Source organism: Sinohyriopsis cumingii, chromosome 18, assembly GCF_028554795.1.
Source record: "Sinohyriopsis cumingii isolate HCF-2022 chromosome 18, ASM2855479v2, whole genome shotgun sequence".
Lineage (NCBI taxonomy): Eukaryota > Metazoa > Mollusca > Bivalvia > Unionida > Unionidae > Sinohyriopsis > Sinohyriopsis cumingii.
The window spans coordinates 44,964,297-44,982,922 of NC_142978.1; the positions used below are offsets into that span (position 1 = coordinate 44,964,297).

Sequence of the window (18,626 nt, forward strand, 5' to 3'; positions counted from 1 at the left end):
TAGACTTTTAACGTCCGTTCTAGTACTTAACTCTGTTCCGGTGACTCTGTACAACGCATTTTAAACATTGATTTACCTTATAACACACATATATACAATAAATAAACATAGAAGATTTAAATACTCGTGTATTGCTGTGTCTGAGTGTATTTCAGTATTTCTAGTAACTAGTTTTGCACCTTGCATTATCTGTTTTGTTGCATTTATCTTGATCAGGCCATTCTGACGCGATCCCTTGCTGGCTCCATTGGACTTGAAAGGCCCCTTCTTCGCCATTTAATTGGCATTCTTTTGAATGAGCTGTATCATTATTACTCATCAGTGTATATTTCACAAGATTCTTTGAATTGCTTTCTGTGTTTTAAACGTGTATAATAAAAAGTTGAATTTAATGTACATATAGTTTTCATGGCAGATTAGCATAATTTCTTCTCTGTAGTACGAATACACAGATGTACATGTAAATTCGTGTGCAGTATACTGCAAGCATATACAACATAATTCCGTTCAAATATCAATTTAATAATAATAATAATAATAATAATAATATATTTTATTTGTCCAGTGTATCATCATATACCAAATGTGTTATAATTAGCTTACAAATGGTTTACATCATGGCACTGCCTTTAAAGCAAATGTACATATTTTTAAGTAAGGACCCACAAGTTTATCATCTACTGCATTAAAGAATACAAATATAAGGGTAGTTAAGCCACATAATAAAAGGGTAACATTTTGTTATATCATAAATATGTCCCAAAGAAACCATTACCATGCAGTACAAATACACAAAATAAAAACGAGTTCTTTTTCTCTCCAACACTGACGAATTGTATTTATTTGGAGTAGATTTTCTTAAACGAGTGAATAAATGCATTAATGAATTTTTCATAAATCCCTGTTCGCTGCATACACAGTTGTATAATACATTTGCTGATAAACACCGAAACATTCATTCAAATATCTAAGAAATCTAATATCAAGATTAGACATTCTTGGTTTATGTGCAAACAATGGATTAACTCCAGGATTAAAAATGAATTTTGAATGCAAAAGACTACGCAGATGAGGATGTTTCATGGATCAGTTTTGATACTTTTCATAAGAAAGCTTGGTTGCATGTAATCTTAATAAAAGTTCAGGGAATGTTAAACGCCCTAAATATTCCGAAGTATCGTATTAACAAAAGACATTTAAAAAATGTTAAAAGACACTGATCAGGAAATAATCTCGATTGTAAAGTGAAATACAGAACTGTATTACTCCAATACGAATATACGCAGTAGAGTACACTTTATTCTTTGAATTATAAGGTAACCAGATGAACTAAACTTAAATGGTCTTCAAGTAAGATTACACTCAGTAAGAAGTCATTTTTTAAACAACATAGGAAAATGATGCAAAATGGAACTTTTACATTATCATTTATTAGGGAGTTCAAAACAGAATATCTTGAACATATTAGTATAGTGGAGAAAGATTGCAATCATTTGTCCGATATATATATATATATATATATATATATATATATATATATATATATATATATATCACATAGTTGGTATAGTTTTCCTATTATTCTGATTGGTCCAAAATAAGCCCATGAAATTAGTATGCAGTACTCTCTTCACTGATTGGCAATGATTGTGTGAAACGTTTTCTTTAAAACCCTGTCCTCTGGAATGTTTTGTTTTCAATGAACATTTTGCAGTGCATTTTTTGATTCGTCTCACTAAAGGGAATTGGTGAAAATGGTCTAGTCTGTCTGAATATGGCAACTTTTCCTTCACAAGTGTTTGTTATATTATGAATAACAATATCGTCATATAGAAAATGACGTAAAACGGCGTAAGACTCCAAAACAAAAATAAGAAGTAGCAAAACTAAAGGTATTGTTTATTTGATAGCGTGTGTGTGGTGTGGGGTGGGGGCGGTATATCTATGGCTATTATATATATGTATATATATATATATATATATATATATATATATATATATATATATATATATATATATATATATATATATATAATAGGAACTTAGATAAAGATTCGACAAATCTATAAATCAGAGATAATGACACAGACTAATTAGGGTAATATTTTCTTTGAAATTAAAACTTTGTACGAATGGTTCTCCACTTTATTGTACAATAATTCAGATTCGTGGTACACTGGGTCACATTTTAGTCAGACAAGCGTAGCACACAGACATTTAATAGGTCATAACTCAAGCATGGTTTGAGTCGGCATTGTTCCATTAAAACAAACAATGCTATACTGACAAGTATATAGAGGCTGGGCTGTCCTCAATTATTTAGAACATTCAAAAAAGAATGTTACATGGCCACAAAAACCAAGAACTGATGAGACAAGTAGATAAATGCAGCTACATACCCGCTCCCCCCTGCAAGTGTTTATCATTCTTTGTATCATTATTATGAATCTAAGTAACAGAAAAGAGCACACATTAAACCAGCAAGTTTAGTAAAATGCAACAAAATCATTTTCCCCGTGAATTCAAAGTGAACATTTAAAAGAACTTTACAGTATTGCGAATTGAATCCCAAAGATTTCTAAAAGTTCTATTACAAGTCCAAAAGTTTAGAATGTTCCAAAAGAATTCCAGTGGGTTTCCGATTACATTTCAATCTTGAATGTGCTGATGTGCATGTAGCATCGAATGTGCTAATGTGTCAACAGTCTCGATGAAGAAATTCAATTCCGAAATAGCTATTTAGTCCTAAAGGCGATGTTCACTTTTCAGTTCCAATGAATAAGTTAAATAGATAAAGTCTATCTACTGAACACAACTACATTAACTCCACTAAGACTGATGTTAAGATATGGAATGAGTAATTCTGATTTAAGCAGTCTTAAGATAAGAAACTAATACACAATAATGGAGCCAGGACGAGGGCATTTTCCTATCAAATTTATAACAGGATAGCTTAGAGCTTCTATAAACTTCAAAGCTCAAAAGGCATTTTCAACATTTTTACCTACAAGGGATAATTACTTTAAAATATAATCTACAATCACGGACAGGAAGTAGCTAGGTATGTTGTTTACGAAATAGACATTTCCCGTACCCATAATTATGGACAAATATCAATCACACAATTCAAATTAAATATATATATATAAGGAAATGAATACAAATATGCAATCTTTAGTATTCATATATAGTTATAATGTTTCTCTTTGTTGTGGATGACTTAACTCTTGCGGTCTGTAATTTTTCCCATCAAAGAAAGGCTCAAATCAACATATCTCATGAACGTGAAACTCCACGGAGCTTTTTTGTGCGACTTGTTTCGTTTGACATACAAATTAAGTTTACAGCACTATATTTAATCCATACATCACGGAACAGCAATAATTTAGAATCCATAGTGTTACTCTGCAAATGCACGTACATAGGTTAGACGATGCAGATACTTGTTCTTCTGAGAAAGAACTATATCTATCTTGTAATATTGTCTTAAATTAAATATTAAAAATAAATTATATTTACAATAAAATTTAAACTAATCACTCTCCTGTAATAGGATATATTTCTAATGTATTTATGATTGATGGGGTTTGGTGTAATTAATTAGTAAAAGGTGTTTCACATCTTCCAAATCTAAAAATTATCCCTGATTTCATGGTCTAACATATGCAACAATATGATTAATTTGTTAGACAAAAACATAAATGCAGTTTGAAAGCTATATGAATTGTGAGAATAGTTATCATATCACCAAATACAGAAATGGAAATGGGGCTTACAAAGCGTCCTAGAATCTACTGAGAAGAAAAGTTTATCAAGCTTTCAAATATAGTAACACCTATTATTTTCCCAAACATGCTGTTCAATGGGTATTAATTATGAAATAGAAACATTGTATGGTTTCCTAAAGACGGAATAAATTAGGCATCTCTTTCGTACGATAGCAATAAAACCCCTGTTGTTCTTTTCATCTTATGAGTAAATTGACCTCAACTGATGTCAAACAAGCATGGATTGCATATTTGGTGGTGCAGATCAAGAGTTTCCAGCTCATAAGTAATGTTAGCCTCCGTCATATAACATTAAGTTTTCATAATCAAGGCTGACCTGTAACTCACGAACGCTTTCTTCATCGAAAAAGTATAAATTAGTATCAGTCCTAGATCTTTCCATCCTTACCCACAATAACGGATCATAGGGCATGTTTTATTGCGCTAATTCCTCTTCATCTGACTCTCTTGCTCGTTCTCTGCGCCGCGCGCTGCCAATTGCAATTCCCAGCAGTGCCAAGGCTGACGCTCCAACAGCTGCCCACGTCAGGGCCTTCTCAACCTAGGTCAAAACAATATGAACATGGATTAACTAAGGTATGATCGTAACATTGAAAACTTCAGAATAAGTAATATATAAGTTTAATTATGATTATTCCTACTCTGTTTCTTTAACCACCAATGAAAGATAACTTTCAATACTGGGCTAATGTCCAAACCTATAAACACATAGACTCAAAGCAATTTAGCATGGTGAGACCAAATATAAATGTGTATTGTGACGTTTTTATGTAGAGAGCATGGAGACTAACACTTGTCACCGATATGCGTTTGCTGTACTGTGTTTGGATTAAAGTTGCACCTTATCTTTTAAGTGTCTTGAATTACAGTTTGACACATGCAGATACAACCGAAATTTCTTATTATCCTAATAGAAAGTTTTATTAACATTGATGTAATTTCGGTCCATAATATACTAGTGTAAAACATAAATATGTCAAAATTGATTAGGTTTCAGCTTAAATCTTCTGTGAAATTGGAAAGAGACAGTGATCTAAGTATTATATACATATCATGTAGGTACCACAGTTCGCATGTCCATAATCAGTTTTAAGGATTAATGTTGAATAGTCTCACATATATTTACTGATCGATAACCAATCATATCACATATATTTACTGATCGATAACCAATCATTCAAGTAAATAAACAAGTGTACCAACATGAAGAAAAATATGACCCATCCCTTGTGTTTTTGTGTGGAAAGGCGTTTGTCATGAGTAGGATTATCTTGAAAGTACTTTATGCAAAACGAATGGAACGTCTTTGAGGTTCATTCTTTTCCTGCTTTCCTAAGAAAGCTATGCAATTACTCGACAACTGTTCCTTGTACACAATATAGTGGGATGCCACTGTACTCAACACTAAAAGAATATGTTACAGTGGATTTCAAAGTAGCAATCTTGAATTAAGACATGCTAAAAGGAATTTAGCTGCATGGTTTTGCAAATCCACCCACCTAGCATCGCAAATTAAAGGTTTTCATGAATAACATTGCAAATTTTCCACACAACAAGAACTAAACATGCTTCGGAATAAGATTTAAATACAAAAAATATGAGTCTTTTGGGGAATAAAATACAAATTTGGGACAAATGTTAGCGGATTCAATGAGTTTCTAGCTAAGATAGAAACAAAAAGAGTATTTCTTGTATATGCTCTACCTGATCACTCTTTTCTTTTCCATAACGACACCAACTGGCAAAATGCTCACAATTGCACCACATAACATTGTACCCGATTTCTCCAATCTTAGACAATGCTCTCTGTACAATTTCTTCTTTCCCTAATGGCCTACGAAAGAATAGGGTTGCAACATTAAAAAAGTCACATATATACTGCATATAATATTTAGCTCTTGCTTGCGTGTCAAATGTTTGGGACAGGGGCTCGAGTCAAACATAGCACCTTGCACGATAAGAGTATGTCTTTTGGCAAAACTGATACACGATGATTATATGCATTATTTATTTTCTAAGGTGAAATCAGACAAGTCATGTTCTATATGTGATAGATAGATAGATAGATAGATAGACAGGTGATACAAAAAATTTTAATGAGGTAATTTAATTATATTAAAAATGACAGAGGAGAAGTTATTTAAAGGGCAGAAAGAAAATGCGTGGACTATGTAATGAAGGGATGGTAATTGCTCACCGCATTTTTTTATCTTTGTTTTTGTTGATTTTAGCTTTGCTACCAAGAACTACATTCCAAAAATTCTCCACCTTGACATAGGCCTTGTTGAATTTCTGTCCACAGATTGTAAATAAGCTACCAGAGTCGAAATTACCATTAATACCATCATTATCGTCCCCAGTTAAGTGGACAACCTTCTCCTCTCCTGAAACAGTGCAAAAGGTACCGTTACAATTCAGGGTATCTTTAGAGAGAAAGATGTGTTATACTTACTGAACTCTGTATTAGGACTTTTTGTTTAAAATCAGATACATTCAGTTCATAGGTAAGGGAGATAATTAGCTACAAAAGATGCATATATTCGACTACATATATTGTGTGCAAGATGTCTAGATATCTGATCAAATAATCATCTCATTTAGGTAAGCAACTAAAGATCAATTTGTTAACAGAGTACCAAGTGAGCATGACATCTTATCAAGATGAGATTTTACTAAAAGCCAGTCACAAAGACAGTTTGTCATAAATAAAAAAATACAAATTCTAGTTGTGTGTGGTGGATATTAATACATGAAGGTTTATATAAATTTACAAGCAGCGTCCATATTAGATGGTGAAAAGCATAAAACTCATAAGATCTTAGATCAGGATGATTTATATTAAGTGTGGTCAACATCTCTTGACTAGTATTTCAGAGGATTTGTTTTTTTGTTTTAGTGACCACAGATAATTGCAAATCATTATTTGTAGTTTGAGAAGTCTATTAGAGATTGATTCTAGTATGCAGTAAGGACAACCATATTTAATGTTAACCAGCATAATTTGTATAAAATTGGAAAGTCTTGATGCAAGGATAACGCTGTGTATCAGTTGCGGTCACTGTTTAATGGTTTGTAAGAACTCATTTAAAGGTTTCATATTTTATAACCTAGATCAGCACAGCATATACGCAACGGCGGGTCTGCATCATTTGCATATATTTTGAATGCCCTTGTGATAATATACTGCCTACAACATTTGAGTGACATTAGGTCAGTCGATTTTGTATCAAAAATTTAAGTAGCGTTTCCTGATGGCCGACACATAATGCAAACGGAAGTCATAAACCAGTCGCACGTCCATACTATAAATTATGTAGGTCATATGGTCATGTGAGCGTACGGCTACAGGCGTAACGTATTTGTTTTTGGAATCCATCTCTGTTTATGATGTGATGAGAAACTCTTTATGGTGAACATTATGTAACACAAATATTACCCTGATGCATGAGAGGTTTACAAAAGCATCGTCGTACTACTGCTTAATTAATTTAATATATGCACTGTATGGCGTATGTGCAACTGCAAGTTGTAGAAAACAAAAACAAGAAGACAAATATAAAGAGATTGGAAGATTGTTGCCGAAAAGAAGATGTATGCTCCTGTACAGATACATTTTAAGTCACCAAATTAAATAGCTGACGGTACATTCTTCATAATGTCATGGCAATCTGAGTGGATCGTCTGAATATGCAGGATAAATTTCATTAGCATATCTTTATTGGTTTTTGCTTAATTGTACTAACATGGTTCTTGTTCCAAAAGCGAAAGTCTCAGAGTTAAAAATGTTTTGAATTGAATTCCTTTAAAGACCAGGTAATGAAACTAGGTCATCTGAATATGCAGAAAAGATGTCTTCTACGTCAAGTGTTTGTGCTCAAAACATACTAACAAAGTGGCAGAAGAGTCTAGTTGCTGTTGTTGTTGTTGTATGGTTTAACGCTAATTTTCAGCACAATATATGCTATACACTGCGGCCAGTACAAATGGTGGATGAAGAATCCAGGAAAACCCCGGAAAGAACCACCTACCCACGAGAAGCTCCCATCAAGATTTCTCACGACCAACATTGGCCGGGCCCGAGACTCGAATCCACACAGACAGAGTCGAGATGGCAGTAATCCGTAACGGTGAGCGCTTTAAACCACTCGGTCACTCGGGGCCCCGAAGAGTTTAAAGAAAAATATTTTAATAAAAGTAATGAATTCTGAAAATCCAAGCATGTCATATTCGTAAACAGACACATGTGCATGTCAAGTTATCTACGTTGAGGTGCTTTTTGAATTGTTTTGCTTACAAAGCTTCTTGGAACGGATGAATGGACCAGAGAGTGAAAGATTCTCTAAGTGCAAGCATAACTAACATATAATGTGAACTGCAGATTCGGTATCGGATCACAACATGCACAGCATAAACAATATGACATTTCTTTCAACATTGTTCTGCATTGTCAGGAACTTACCAATATAGACAGCCCAGTGTGAATAGTAACCTCGAGGGAATTCAATGGTGTCACCAACATTTAATTCCTGTAATACCTTTGCATTATGGGCCACAATTTCTTTTTCACACATGATGATGCTTCAGATATGTAATGCTATCCGTCTAGCAGTATATCAATGTTTTCACAGGACTGAACTTTATTTGGCAATGATCAGTGTCTCCTGCTTAGGCAAGCAATTATTAGCCTTGGAACCTGTTGAAGAAAAGATATTCAATACGTTATAAAGGTAAAAGGCAACAGCAACAACAAAACAGCAGCAAAAGCAAAGAAAACAAAGGATATCAAATGGAACTAAATGTTATATACTCTATTGAAATGTCTATTAACAATCTGCTCTTACATGAGAGGTTACTTCCCGAGCAAGGAATTCTTCATACAAGTTGGTCTATATAGATATATTCATTTTGGCACTACGCCATGCCAAAAGTTGGAGAGCATTCTACCTTTCGTAACACACCATAATTTTTCGTAAAGTAAATTAAAGTTGTGCTCCTTAAGTCCATCAGTATCCATAAATTGTAATCAGCCATAGAACACACTCAACTGCCTTCTCCAGATTCTCGTCTCTCCTTGGAGCCAGATTTAGACTGTAATCTGCTCCGTTCAATGGCTCATTAAGATGACAATTATCAGCTTGTATTAAATCCCTAAAAATACAGGAATAGATAATGATAACTAATAATTGGAAATGATTATATAATGCACCGTTATAGCGTGCTTTAAAAGCCTTTTATTCTAATAACAAGGGGCCCAAGAAAAAAATTTGGGCTTAATTTTACTTGCCTGGTTGACATATACTCAGTGCAAGACCATATGGCAGAAACTTCTGAATGTGTAGCGCTATAATGAATAGAAGCAGACATTCTATTTGGTTTGCCTATCTATAACTATTTGACGGTACAACATCAGTATTTTATCTGCATTGGAAGACCTTTGCTCCAAGATGCTTTCTATTAAATTTGGAAAAAGTTATTTCTGCAGCTTTATGGGAAAAAAATGAATTCATTATTTCACTAGTTTTTGGCAATGACAGCCGTAGATGATAGCAGATTGGCATCATGAAAATTAATCTTAAAGCCCTTTATTGCAGAGTGCATTGTGCCAAGCTTGAATCTGTACAGTACTTTTGCAGGAAAAACGTTTTATAGTTTTTAATTTTCTTAATGACAGTAGACAAATTTGACGGTGATGTGAATCGCTGGTACAAATTTGAAAGTTTTAATGTCAGATTGCTTTATGTGAAATTTGTTATAATTCAGACCTTTTTTGTTTTTCGAAACGGAAATTTTTCATAGGTTTAGAAGCGGTGGTCATCTTTGATGACACAACTTCATTACCTGCACAAAGTAGAAACCATTTATGACATCATAATTTAAATTCGATTTCCTCAAATTACGTTGATCACTCTATTAAAGAATGGAAATCGTTTTTAAGTTTGTCTCCTTGTAGACATGGCATGCTAATTTCGTGTTCGATAGGTATTATATTCACGCAAAATTGTTTTCTGTCGAACTTTTTTCGAATTCTGTTTAGCGATATTCAATTCGGATGTGCACAATGGTGTTTCAGTCTCTAATATTTGATTGCCGATTTACATCTATGATGTGAAGCTGGGATATATTAGAATGCTTTCTCTGATATTTGGCCATATGCTATAAAACAGTTATTAAAATATTTTTTAAAAAGATAATACATTTTTAATAATGGTATCCATGTGTAATGACGTCAGAAATATGTGAGGCCTTCATGCCACTCTTGTTTCCTATCGCTTCATTTTCTTTTTTTTTTTTTGAGAGTTTCTGAAAAGTCGTTTACATGTTGCTTTTTTGTATTTAGTGACAGTGTCAATATCTGATGACTTATTAGGATCAACTGAACAAATTTGATCTGCTTCATACAAGGATCGTTACTATCAAATTCGGCATGTTCTTTTGAGCGATGTTTTAAACTGTTAAATTCATTTAGCACTGGCGAACCTCGTGGATGACTGATCAATTGAAAAACTTTGAAAGACCTTTGTACCAAAATGCTTACTGGTAGAACATGCGTAGGTTGGTCAAGTGGTTTTTAAAAGGTATATACAAAGCAAGCGAAGGACCTCGCAATAGGCTGACTTTAACAAACCACCATACAAGAACTCTTGGTCAGTAAGATACATTCATTAGAAATGTCTTCCTTATGCTTGTTTATGTTATGAAAATGAACGTTTAGAGCGTCTGTATATCATCCTCCACATCTCACGGCTCATCATCAAAATGTGGACAACTTTAAAACCAGTCTTGCAGGGATCGTGTGGGCTAAAATTTGTCCAAATCTGCTGAGCGGTTTTTGAGAAATTCCTTAAAATTGTTGTTGTTTTAGGAACGACAGCTTTTGTTTGATGGATGGTTAGTACCTTACAAGAAAGCAAATTTCCAGAAGTAACTATCCATATGATCATTTATGAACACTGTCCATGCAACATACTCGGCAGGCATTATACAACCTTATTGTGTTTGTTCACACACACACACACACACACACACACACACACACACACACATATATATATATATATATATATATATATATATATATATATATATATATATATATATATATATATATATATATATATATATATATAGAATATATGTATAGTATGTACGCTGTATTAATGATATACCACGAGTTGTATACATTTTTCATTAACAGGAAACGAGGTTTGCGGCATTTTGTTCCATTAGGTTCATAACAAACATATTTTGCATGGTGATGTTTGATCCGTAGAATGGGTTGCTGATAATCTGATTCTGCTGAATATTACACGTTTGGGAACTTGATATACTACAGTATGCTGCTGTGCAGTTGGAAATTTCTTGTTGTGGGTGTTGGGGGTTGACAGCATCATTACTTTGGTGACCGGTGCTGCTCAGATAAATTTTAGTACGTCTGATTGTTGTTTTTCACTAATGTTTGAGTAGCTGTTTATAGACTGTACGTTTTTGTGGCCTGAAATTTGCATAATATCAGTTGGGGGAATGTTTTTGTCTCTTTAACTTCTGAATTAAGTACTTTCGGCTACTTGTGTTTGTTAATTTCTTTTTTTCTGTAATATTTGCCTTTTCTTTCACTTTTTTAATAATTATTTTAAGGTGGCAATCAATGGAGCTGATGATGCTTCTTAAGCTGTTCGGTTCAAACTTAGATCCATCTTTTCTCCTAACACTGAGTAAAATCCAGCCAGGTGCTGATCCAATTCAAATGAGTTTATCTTGTGTAAATTTCTGAATTCATTTTTTGACTGCAAGAATTCTGTCACTAGCCTTGCATCAAAAAGTGTCTTTTTTAAAGTGTTTTCATTCTGCTTACTTTCTATAAATTTCAGTATATCATCAGGCTCATGGTTTACAAATCTGTCTTCCCTAACACAATGATCGTTTTCATTTACAAATGTCTCAGCCATGTCTCTTTCAACATCTCCAATTAACTCACAGTTTAGTAGATTAAATGTTGCTTCATCATCTTGCTCCATATCTGATGTCATTGTTTTCTTTTTTCCACAGAGTTGCACTGTTTGATTTTTCCAGAGGGAGAGACTGGAATCTGCAGTGTTGACAGAGATGACAGCAGATGACCCAGGGTTGGGTTCAATAATATTTATTTCCTGGATTGAGTATGGTTGGGGTTGTTTTGTTTTGTTGTATAAAAATGTTAGTTTCTATATAAAAAAATATTTTAGAAGAAAATCATTTTCTTCTTTTTTTTTCTTCCTTTTTAAATGTAATGTTACAAGAAATTCATATCCAAATTTAGAGAGCATAATAGCTATATAAACATGTTCATTATGCGTATTCATACGCCATGGGCAAATCACAATTTGATATACCAACACTTCAAAGGTCATGTTATTTTTAATGTATATGGTATATATATATATATATATATATATATATATATATATATATATATATATATATATATATCCGTGTTTACTTGTTTGTGTGTGTATCTCTTTACGTAGATTATTAAGAGCTACTTTTCTCTGTACATACGTTAAATATCATACACACAAACATACACACCCATTTACATGCGCAAAAGAAAGAAATTCTGAAAACGACAAATCCGTGAATGAATAACGTAAACTCCACTTTTTCGTAGCAGTTTGTATGATAGGGAGCAAAAATATCCAATGATAAAAACAACCCAATTATTCGGTCGATTTATGCTGTTCCACATCCCATATAACCAACCCATACCAATTATTATTTAAGGTCCTTATTTGAAAAAAATATAGGTGTTTGAAAAACCAACCCCGTCGTTTAAAACTGTGCAAGTACGGATTCAATATGTATGCATTTGTATACCCTATAATGCTTACAATGTTTTAACGTTACACGTATATGTTGTTTCAATATATGCTTATGTTCATAATAGATAAAACAATATTCTCATTTATTGCATACACGCTGGATCTTATATATGTGGTCTGGTGATAGACGCAGATGTTTAGTCTCTGTTTCCATATCTAAAATGTCTGTATTGTATACCTTGTCCATAATTACTTTTTCCACTTAACAATAATCAAGACCAGTCCGCTGCTAAAGTATTGAGAATCATTTATTTATATAAATTTTAAACTATTGTGTGTAATTGCTATGAATGCCTACACATGGATTTTAATTTTTAAAATAAACAGTCGTAGTGGTGGTGGTGGTGGTGGTGTGTGTGTGTGTGTGTGTGAGTGTGTGTGCGCGCGCGCGCGCTCGCTTACAGTGTTTTTGGAGAAAATGGTCCAATTCGCCCCTCATGCTAATGGGGGAGTAACGAAAGTCGGTGCGAGGAGTTGCCACTACACAGTACTTATTCCCGTGCAATTATAGCCGATGTCAGGGCCAGCACAAGGAGAGCGGAGACAGGGGCCACGTGATCCAGCCTCCACTAGTCATGCCCCCTCCTTCTGTTGTCGTGGATACAGTTACATGTATTTAAATAAGCCATACATAGGTTTAAACCGTCTTATACTTAGCCTAGTATAGCTCTAATAATCATACACATATAAGGACAGTCTACGGGCTGCTTCCAGAGTGAATTTGTTTATTTATTTGGCCACCCCAATCTTAAATGCCTACCCCTACATCCATTCTTAATCCGGCCCTGTTCAAAGTTGACAATAATAATTTGGAGAAGATGTGTGATAATGAGTTACCAGATCGAGCTGGAATGCAAAGTGACACCTAACATGAGAGAGAGAGAGAGAGAGAGAATGAAAGAGAGAGGGAGAGCATGTACTTTGCTGCTGGAATCTTGTGTGGAAAGTATTTAAAAATTGAGACACATTAGGATGGGCTCACGCAGTAATGTCCATATTCGAGACATGGTTATAAATGTCCCCTTGTTCGGAGAAAATGGAACCCTGATAGTTTGGCCTCAATCTGTGGGTCCATAAAGGTCCCTTACAGTTGAATGGTTGGCTGTCATTAGTGTGAAGGAGAGCTCGGGAACGGTCCTGCTTGCTTTACATCGCTGGTTTCTTGTTGCATTTGCCTGGTGTTTCTTGCAATTTTTTTTTTCTTTTTTTTTTTTTCTTTTTCAAAATGTTCTAAAAGGAGAGGGGTATGTTCTATGCTGTTTATAGAGGTTCTTAGTAGAAATCATGAATGAAGAGAAATTTTCAAGGTTATTATGGTATTACTAATCGAGGTGTTTAGGGTGTGTTTCCTACGTTATGTTATTTATAAGTTTTATATATTACCTCTTTAAGTTATTTATTAATTAATATTTTTTAGAGATTGAATGTTATTTATACTTTATTTAGCAAGAGACCGGTGTCCTAGCCGATTACACGGTTCGTTAAGGACATCTAGGACCGGAATCCTAGCTGATTACTCGGTTCGTTAAGGACATCTAGGACATCCGATTTTGCGATTTCCTAATTTTTTTATCGGTGCTTCGTAAGTGAATTATTTATTAATACCTTTATAAAATTGAATGATATGTTATGGGTGTTTATGTGGTGGCTTCTAAATTTATTTAGCTAGTTACAGGGTCTTTTTGTTTTGTGGAGATAATAATTATATTTTGTTCCTAAGTTCTGCTGAGTCTGTGAATTGATTTATGTTTTATATGCTGATTGTTTATTTTTATTAGAGTCCATAAGTAACTCTGGGTATGTGTGTGGTGATCCAATCTCTATTTGGTTTTTGATAAATATTTTCCGAGCGGGTTTATATTTTGGGCATATATTGAATACGTGGTGTAGATCTTCGGTGTTGTGGCAGTTAAAGCAGTTAATAGTTGCTGGTTTGGGTCCTATAAACCTTCCAAAACTGCTTGCTAGTTTAGTTTTTCCAGTTATTATCCTGTTTGTGGTTTTCTGTTCTAAATAGGTACCCTTAGGTAGCTGTATGTTCCTATCTAAGGTTTTTTTGGGGGGAGTTCCTTTTGTGGAGGAGTTCTAAAAGTCTTGCCATGTTTGGTCTATATATGTTTGTGCGAAGCTTTTTGCTTCTGTAGAGCTATAGTTTAGCTTGATAGAGTTTTGATCTCCTAGTTTGGTTTTTGCAACTTTGTCTGCTGTTTCGTTGCCAGAGATTCCAATGTGCGACGGTATCCACGTGAGCTCGACTAATTTTTTTTTTTTTTTTGGGGGGGGGGACACCAGACAGATGCCCCCCCCCCCCTTAGCCAAAGCATTATAAAAGGTTTATGTGTATTTGTTACCCCCAAAGGTGTGTTGTTTGTGTTGTTATTTTTTGAAATTTTGGAAAGTTGCTTCGTTAGAAATTTCGATTGGGGTATTTCTAAGTTCCCTAGTGTATCTACAAGGTTGTTCATCCGAAAGTGGTTTCTATTACCCTTTCGGAATTCCTTCCCTTTTTATTTGTCGACCTTGCTAGGGTCGCCTATGTCCCGTGTTTGCTAGGTGTATGTGCTTTATGCCTGTAGTTGCTACATTGTGTTTCCGTGTAGGGACAGCAGTTATTCCAAATTAGATAATCCCAGTTGTCCTGACTTTCTCCTTGTTTATATCACATCAGGAGAAAAACATTCAATTTTGAAATTTGGGCGAAAAGTGTTTTTCATAGAAACTATTTGAAACCTTAGTGGTTTGCGTGTGTGTGCTGAAACACTTTCGCAGATAGGAAGGGATAGGCCTTGCCCGAGTTGGGGTTTATACTTCATTTATTTTTTGTATATCTCCCATCTAGAGCATGTCCACCCATTTTAAATATGCAAAAAAGGGTCCAAAAAAAATATTTTCTCAATAGTCTTCCCTTTCGGGGTATTGGCGCAGCATTACAGCTGCATTATGTTAGTATGTGTAAAGGAAGAAGAAATAAAGGGAGGGGTACAGGTAAACTGACGAAGGTATATCTATAAATTATGTTGTCCATTTGAGGGTTCTTTTTCCAGACTCTTTTATGGGCCTGTTCACTTCGCGTAGCGCTATGTGACATAGCCACATAACGTCCTTGTCTGTACTTTCCTCATGGAGGACTCCTATACTACTTATCTATTATTATTACCTGACCACACGCTTTCATTGTGGTAACTATAAACTCTGTGATCTTGTATAATGTGTTTTTATTAAAATTTCCATCAAAAAATAATATATTCTGAGATTTATATGTGTCATATTTCCTAATTTCTGTTATTACCCTTTCTCTATGTTCTTTTGTCTGTGTGCATTGTATTAGTGTGTGTCTTTTGCTAAAGGGTCCTATTTTACACAGCGGACATTTGGGCGGTACTCTGACCATGCGCTGTCTCGCTGCAGCCTCTCCCGTCAACCATGCATCATGCCATGTATTTGAAGGAGAGGCTTTGAATCTTTAGGGAGCCTAGTTTAGACCAGTGCCCCCATGCTCTCTTCCAATTGACATCATGTGTTCTTTTTCAATTTTGCATGGTAATTTCCCTGTTATATCATTTCTAATTCAATTGTAGGTAAGTTTCTCTTCTGTTTCCAACAATTCCTTCCTATCCCTAAATTTTAATAATAAATCTTTGATGTTTTTAAATTTCCTCGGACCTTCTAACAATTTTGTAGGTTTGTTATTTTTGTATATATCTACCCTATTTCTCAAAATAAACCCGAACCAATATATATATATATATATATATATATATATATATATATATATATATATATATATATATATATATATATATTCCTTCCCACGGTAGTTTGGGGTCCGCATTTAATTTTTTAAATCTATTAATAATATTGGTTATTTTCATAAGTATAGGGCTAGGTAGACCAGTTTCCCCCATTTCTTTAGCTCTGTATAGGGTTTCCTTATTAATATAATGCAATTTAAAATTCCATATGTATTTAATAATATTCTTATCTATATTGTTTAATATAACGTTACTTATGTCAGTGGACTTCATAGTATAATTCACATTAGTATACATATATGTTTTGGCCACTTGGGCCCGTTCCATGATGCATAGTGACGTTAATGCCCAGATATCAGCGTTTCTTTTAATTTCATTTTCCATTTTTTTACAGTTTTCTTTTTCCTCATTTGCTTCAAAATATATCCCTAATGCTTTGACTGTCTTGATGAACAGGTGTGCCGGTAAGTCTGAGTGCTTACCACGCCAGTTGTCTATCTCTAGGATTTCTGTTTTATCGTGATTGATTTGCGATCCTGATGCATTGTCGAATTTTTCAAATTCTTTAATTAAGTGTTTAAAGGAATTAGGATCTTCTATAAAGTTTGTGCAATCGTCAGCATGTTGTAACATTTTCACATCATCTTTTATGTTTGAAACTTTTATACCTTTTATATCTTTGCTGAGTTTTATGCTGATACTTAGCATTTCGATTGCTATTACGTATAATAGCATGGATAGTGGGCATCCTTGCCTCACTGATCTTTGGATATCAAATTTATCTGTCGTGGCTCCATTTACCTGTACTCGAGAGGTTATATTATTGTACAGTATTTTAATCCATTTTCGGAAGTTTTCTCCGTAGCCAAATTTTTCTAGGACTTTTTGCATATAGTTGTGTTCAAGTCTGTCGAATGCTTTTTCTTGGTCAAAAAGTACCATGGCGGCTTTTTTTCCATTCTTCTGTAGATAATCTATGATTGTTCTTATGTTTAAAATGTTATTTTGGATTTCTCTCTTTTTAGGTCCACATGTTTGATATATGTTTATAATTTGGTCCAAACCTCTTTTTATTCTATTTGATAAAATTTTGCTTAAAATCTTGTAATCATTATTTAGGAGGGAGATGGGCCTCCAATTTTTTAGGTCATCTCTTTCCCCTTTTCCTTTATATATTAATATTATAATACCCTCCCTCATTGTTTCTGGCATTTTGTTATTTTTAAGTAATATATTATTGTATAACCATTCAAGTATGGGCGACAACTCTCCACAGAATTTCATATAGAAATCCGCGGAGAGTCCATCTCCTCCTGGTGATTTTCCTTTGTTTAGTGTTAGGATACTTTCTCTTATTTCTTCCTGCGAGATGAAATCGTCACATAAGTCTTTATGTTCTGTCGATATCACCTCGCAGGGGATTTTTTTTATAAATATTCATCAATTAAATCTCCTGTGATATTTTGGGATTTATATAAATTAGTGTAAAATATTTTAATATATTCCATGATTTCTCCCTTATCTGTTGCTATCTTATTATCTGCTACTTTTAATTGGTCTGGTATTTTTTCTCCCCCCCCCCCCTTACTTCTTTCTTCCCTTTTATATAGTCCTTCTGCCTTTTTATAGATTTGGGTAAATTTTCCCGCTCTGATTTCTTTTCCTCTAATTTCTTCCCCTATAATTTCGTCTATTCTTTGTTTATGCTTGGCTTCTAATTATTTATTGTTTATTTTTTTATGTTGAAATGTAATTGCCTCTTTTTCCATTTTCAATTTTTTACTTGTAATATTTGAAAATTTTATTGCAATTTCTTTAAATTTCTGTTTTAGAGTTCCCCATTCTATCATAATATCTATATTTCCTTTTTATTTAAAGTTCTCTATTTCCTGTTTAATTTCATTTATGAAGTTTGTATCTTTTAGTAATGAGTTATTAAGCATCCACCTCCCCTTTCCCCATCTTTTCCTATTTGCAATTTCCATAGTCATATATATAAGTTTATGGTCCAAAATTTTAAAATTTTCTACCCAGCTTTTTTGTATGTTTTTTCATTGTAATTGGCACAGAGAAATTTGTCTAACCTACTTCCTTTATTTATTTTATAATCATATGTGTATTCTTTTCTTAATAAGTTTAACCTTCTATATATGTCTATTAAATTGTGTTTCTTGATGAAAAGTTCCATTTCCGGTTTGATTCTTATGTCGTTTGGTGCTAGGTCGCCTTCC

At 33.8% G+C, this 18,626-nt stretch overlaps 1 protein-coding gene across 1 annotated transcript in view; it reads right to left on the reverse strand.

Annotated features, from left to right (window-relative positions):
• Positions 1–535: 535 nt before the first annotated feature.
• The window catches only part of LOC149776540 (phospholipase A and acyltransferase 2-like), a 42,604-nt gene continuing 24,513 nt past the window's right edge, over positions 536–18,626 (reverse strand). The window contains exons 2-5 of the mRNA XM_089940997.1: positions 8,248–8,481; positions 5,986–6,172; positions 5,493–5,622; positions 536–4,329 (exon numbers count right to left, since the gene is read on the reverse strand). Of these exons, the coding sequence (XP_089797123.1) occupies positions 4,204–4,329; positions 5,493–5,622; positions 5,986–6,172; positions 8,248–8,359 (555 nt within the window). The 5' untranslated portion in view covers positions 8,360–8,481 and the 3' untranslated portion in view covers positions 536–4,203. The remainder of the gene's footprint in view (positions 4,330–5,492; positions 5,623–5,985; positions 6,173–8,247; positions 8,482–18,626) is intronic.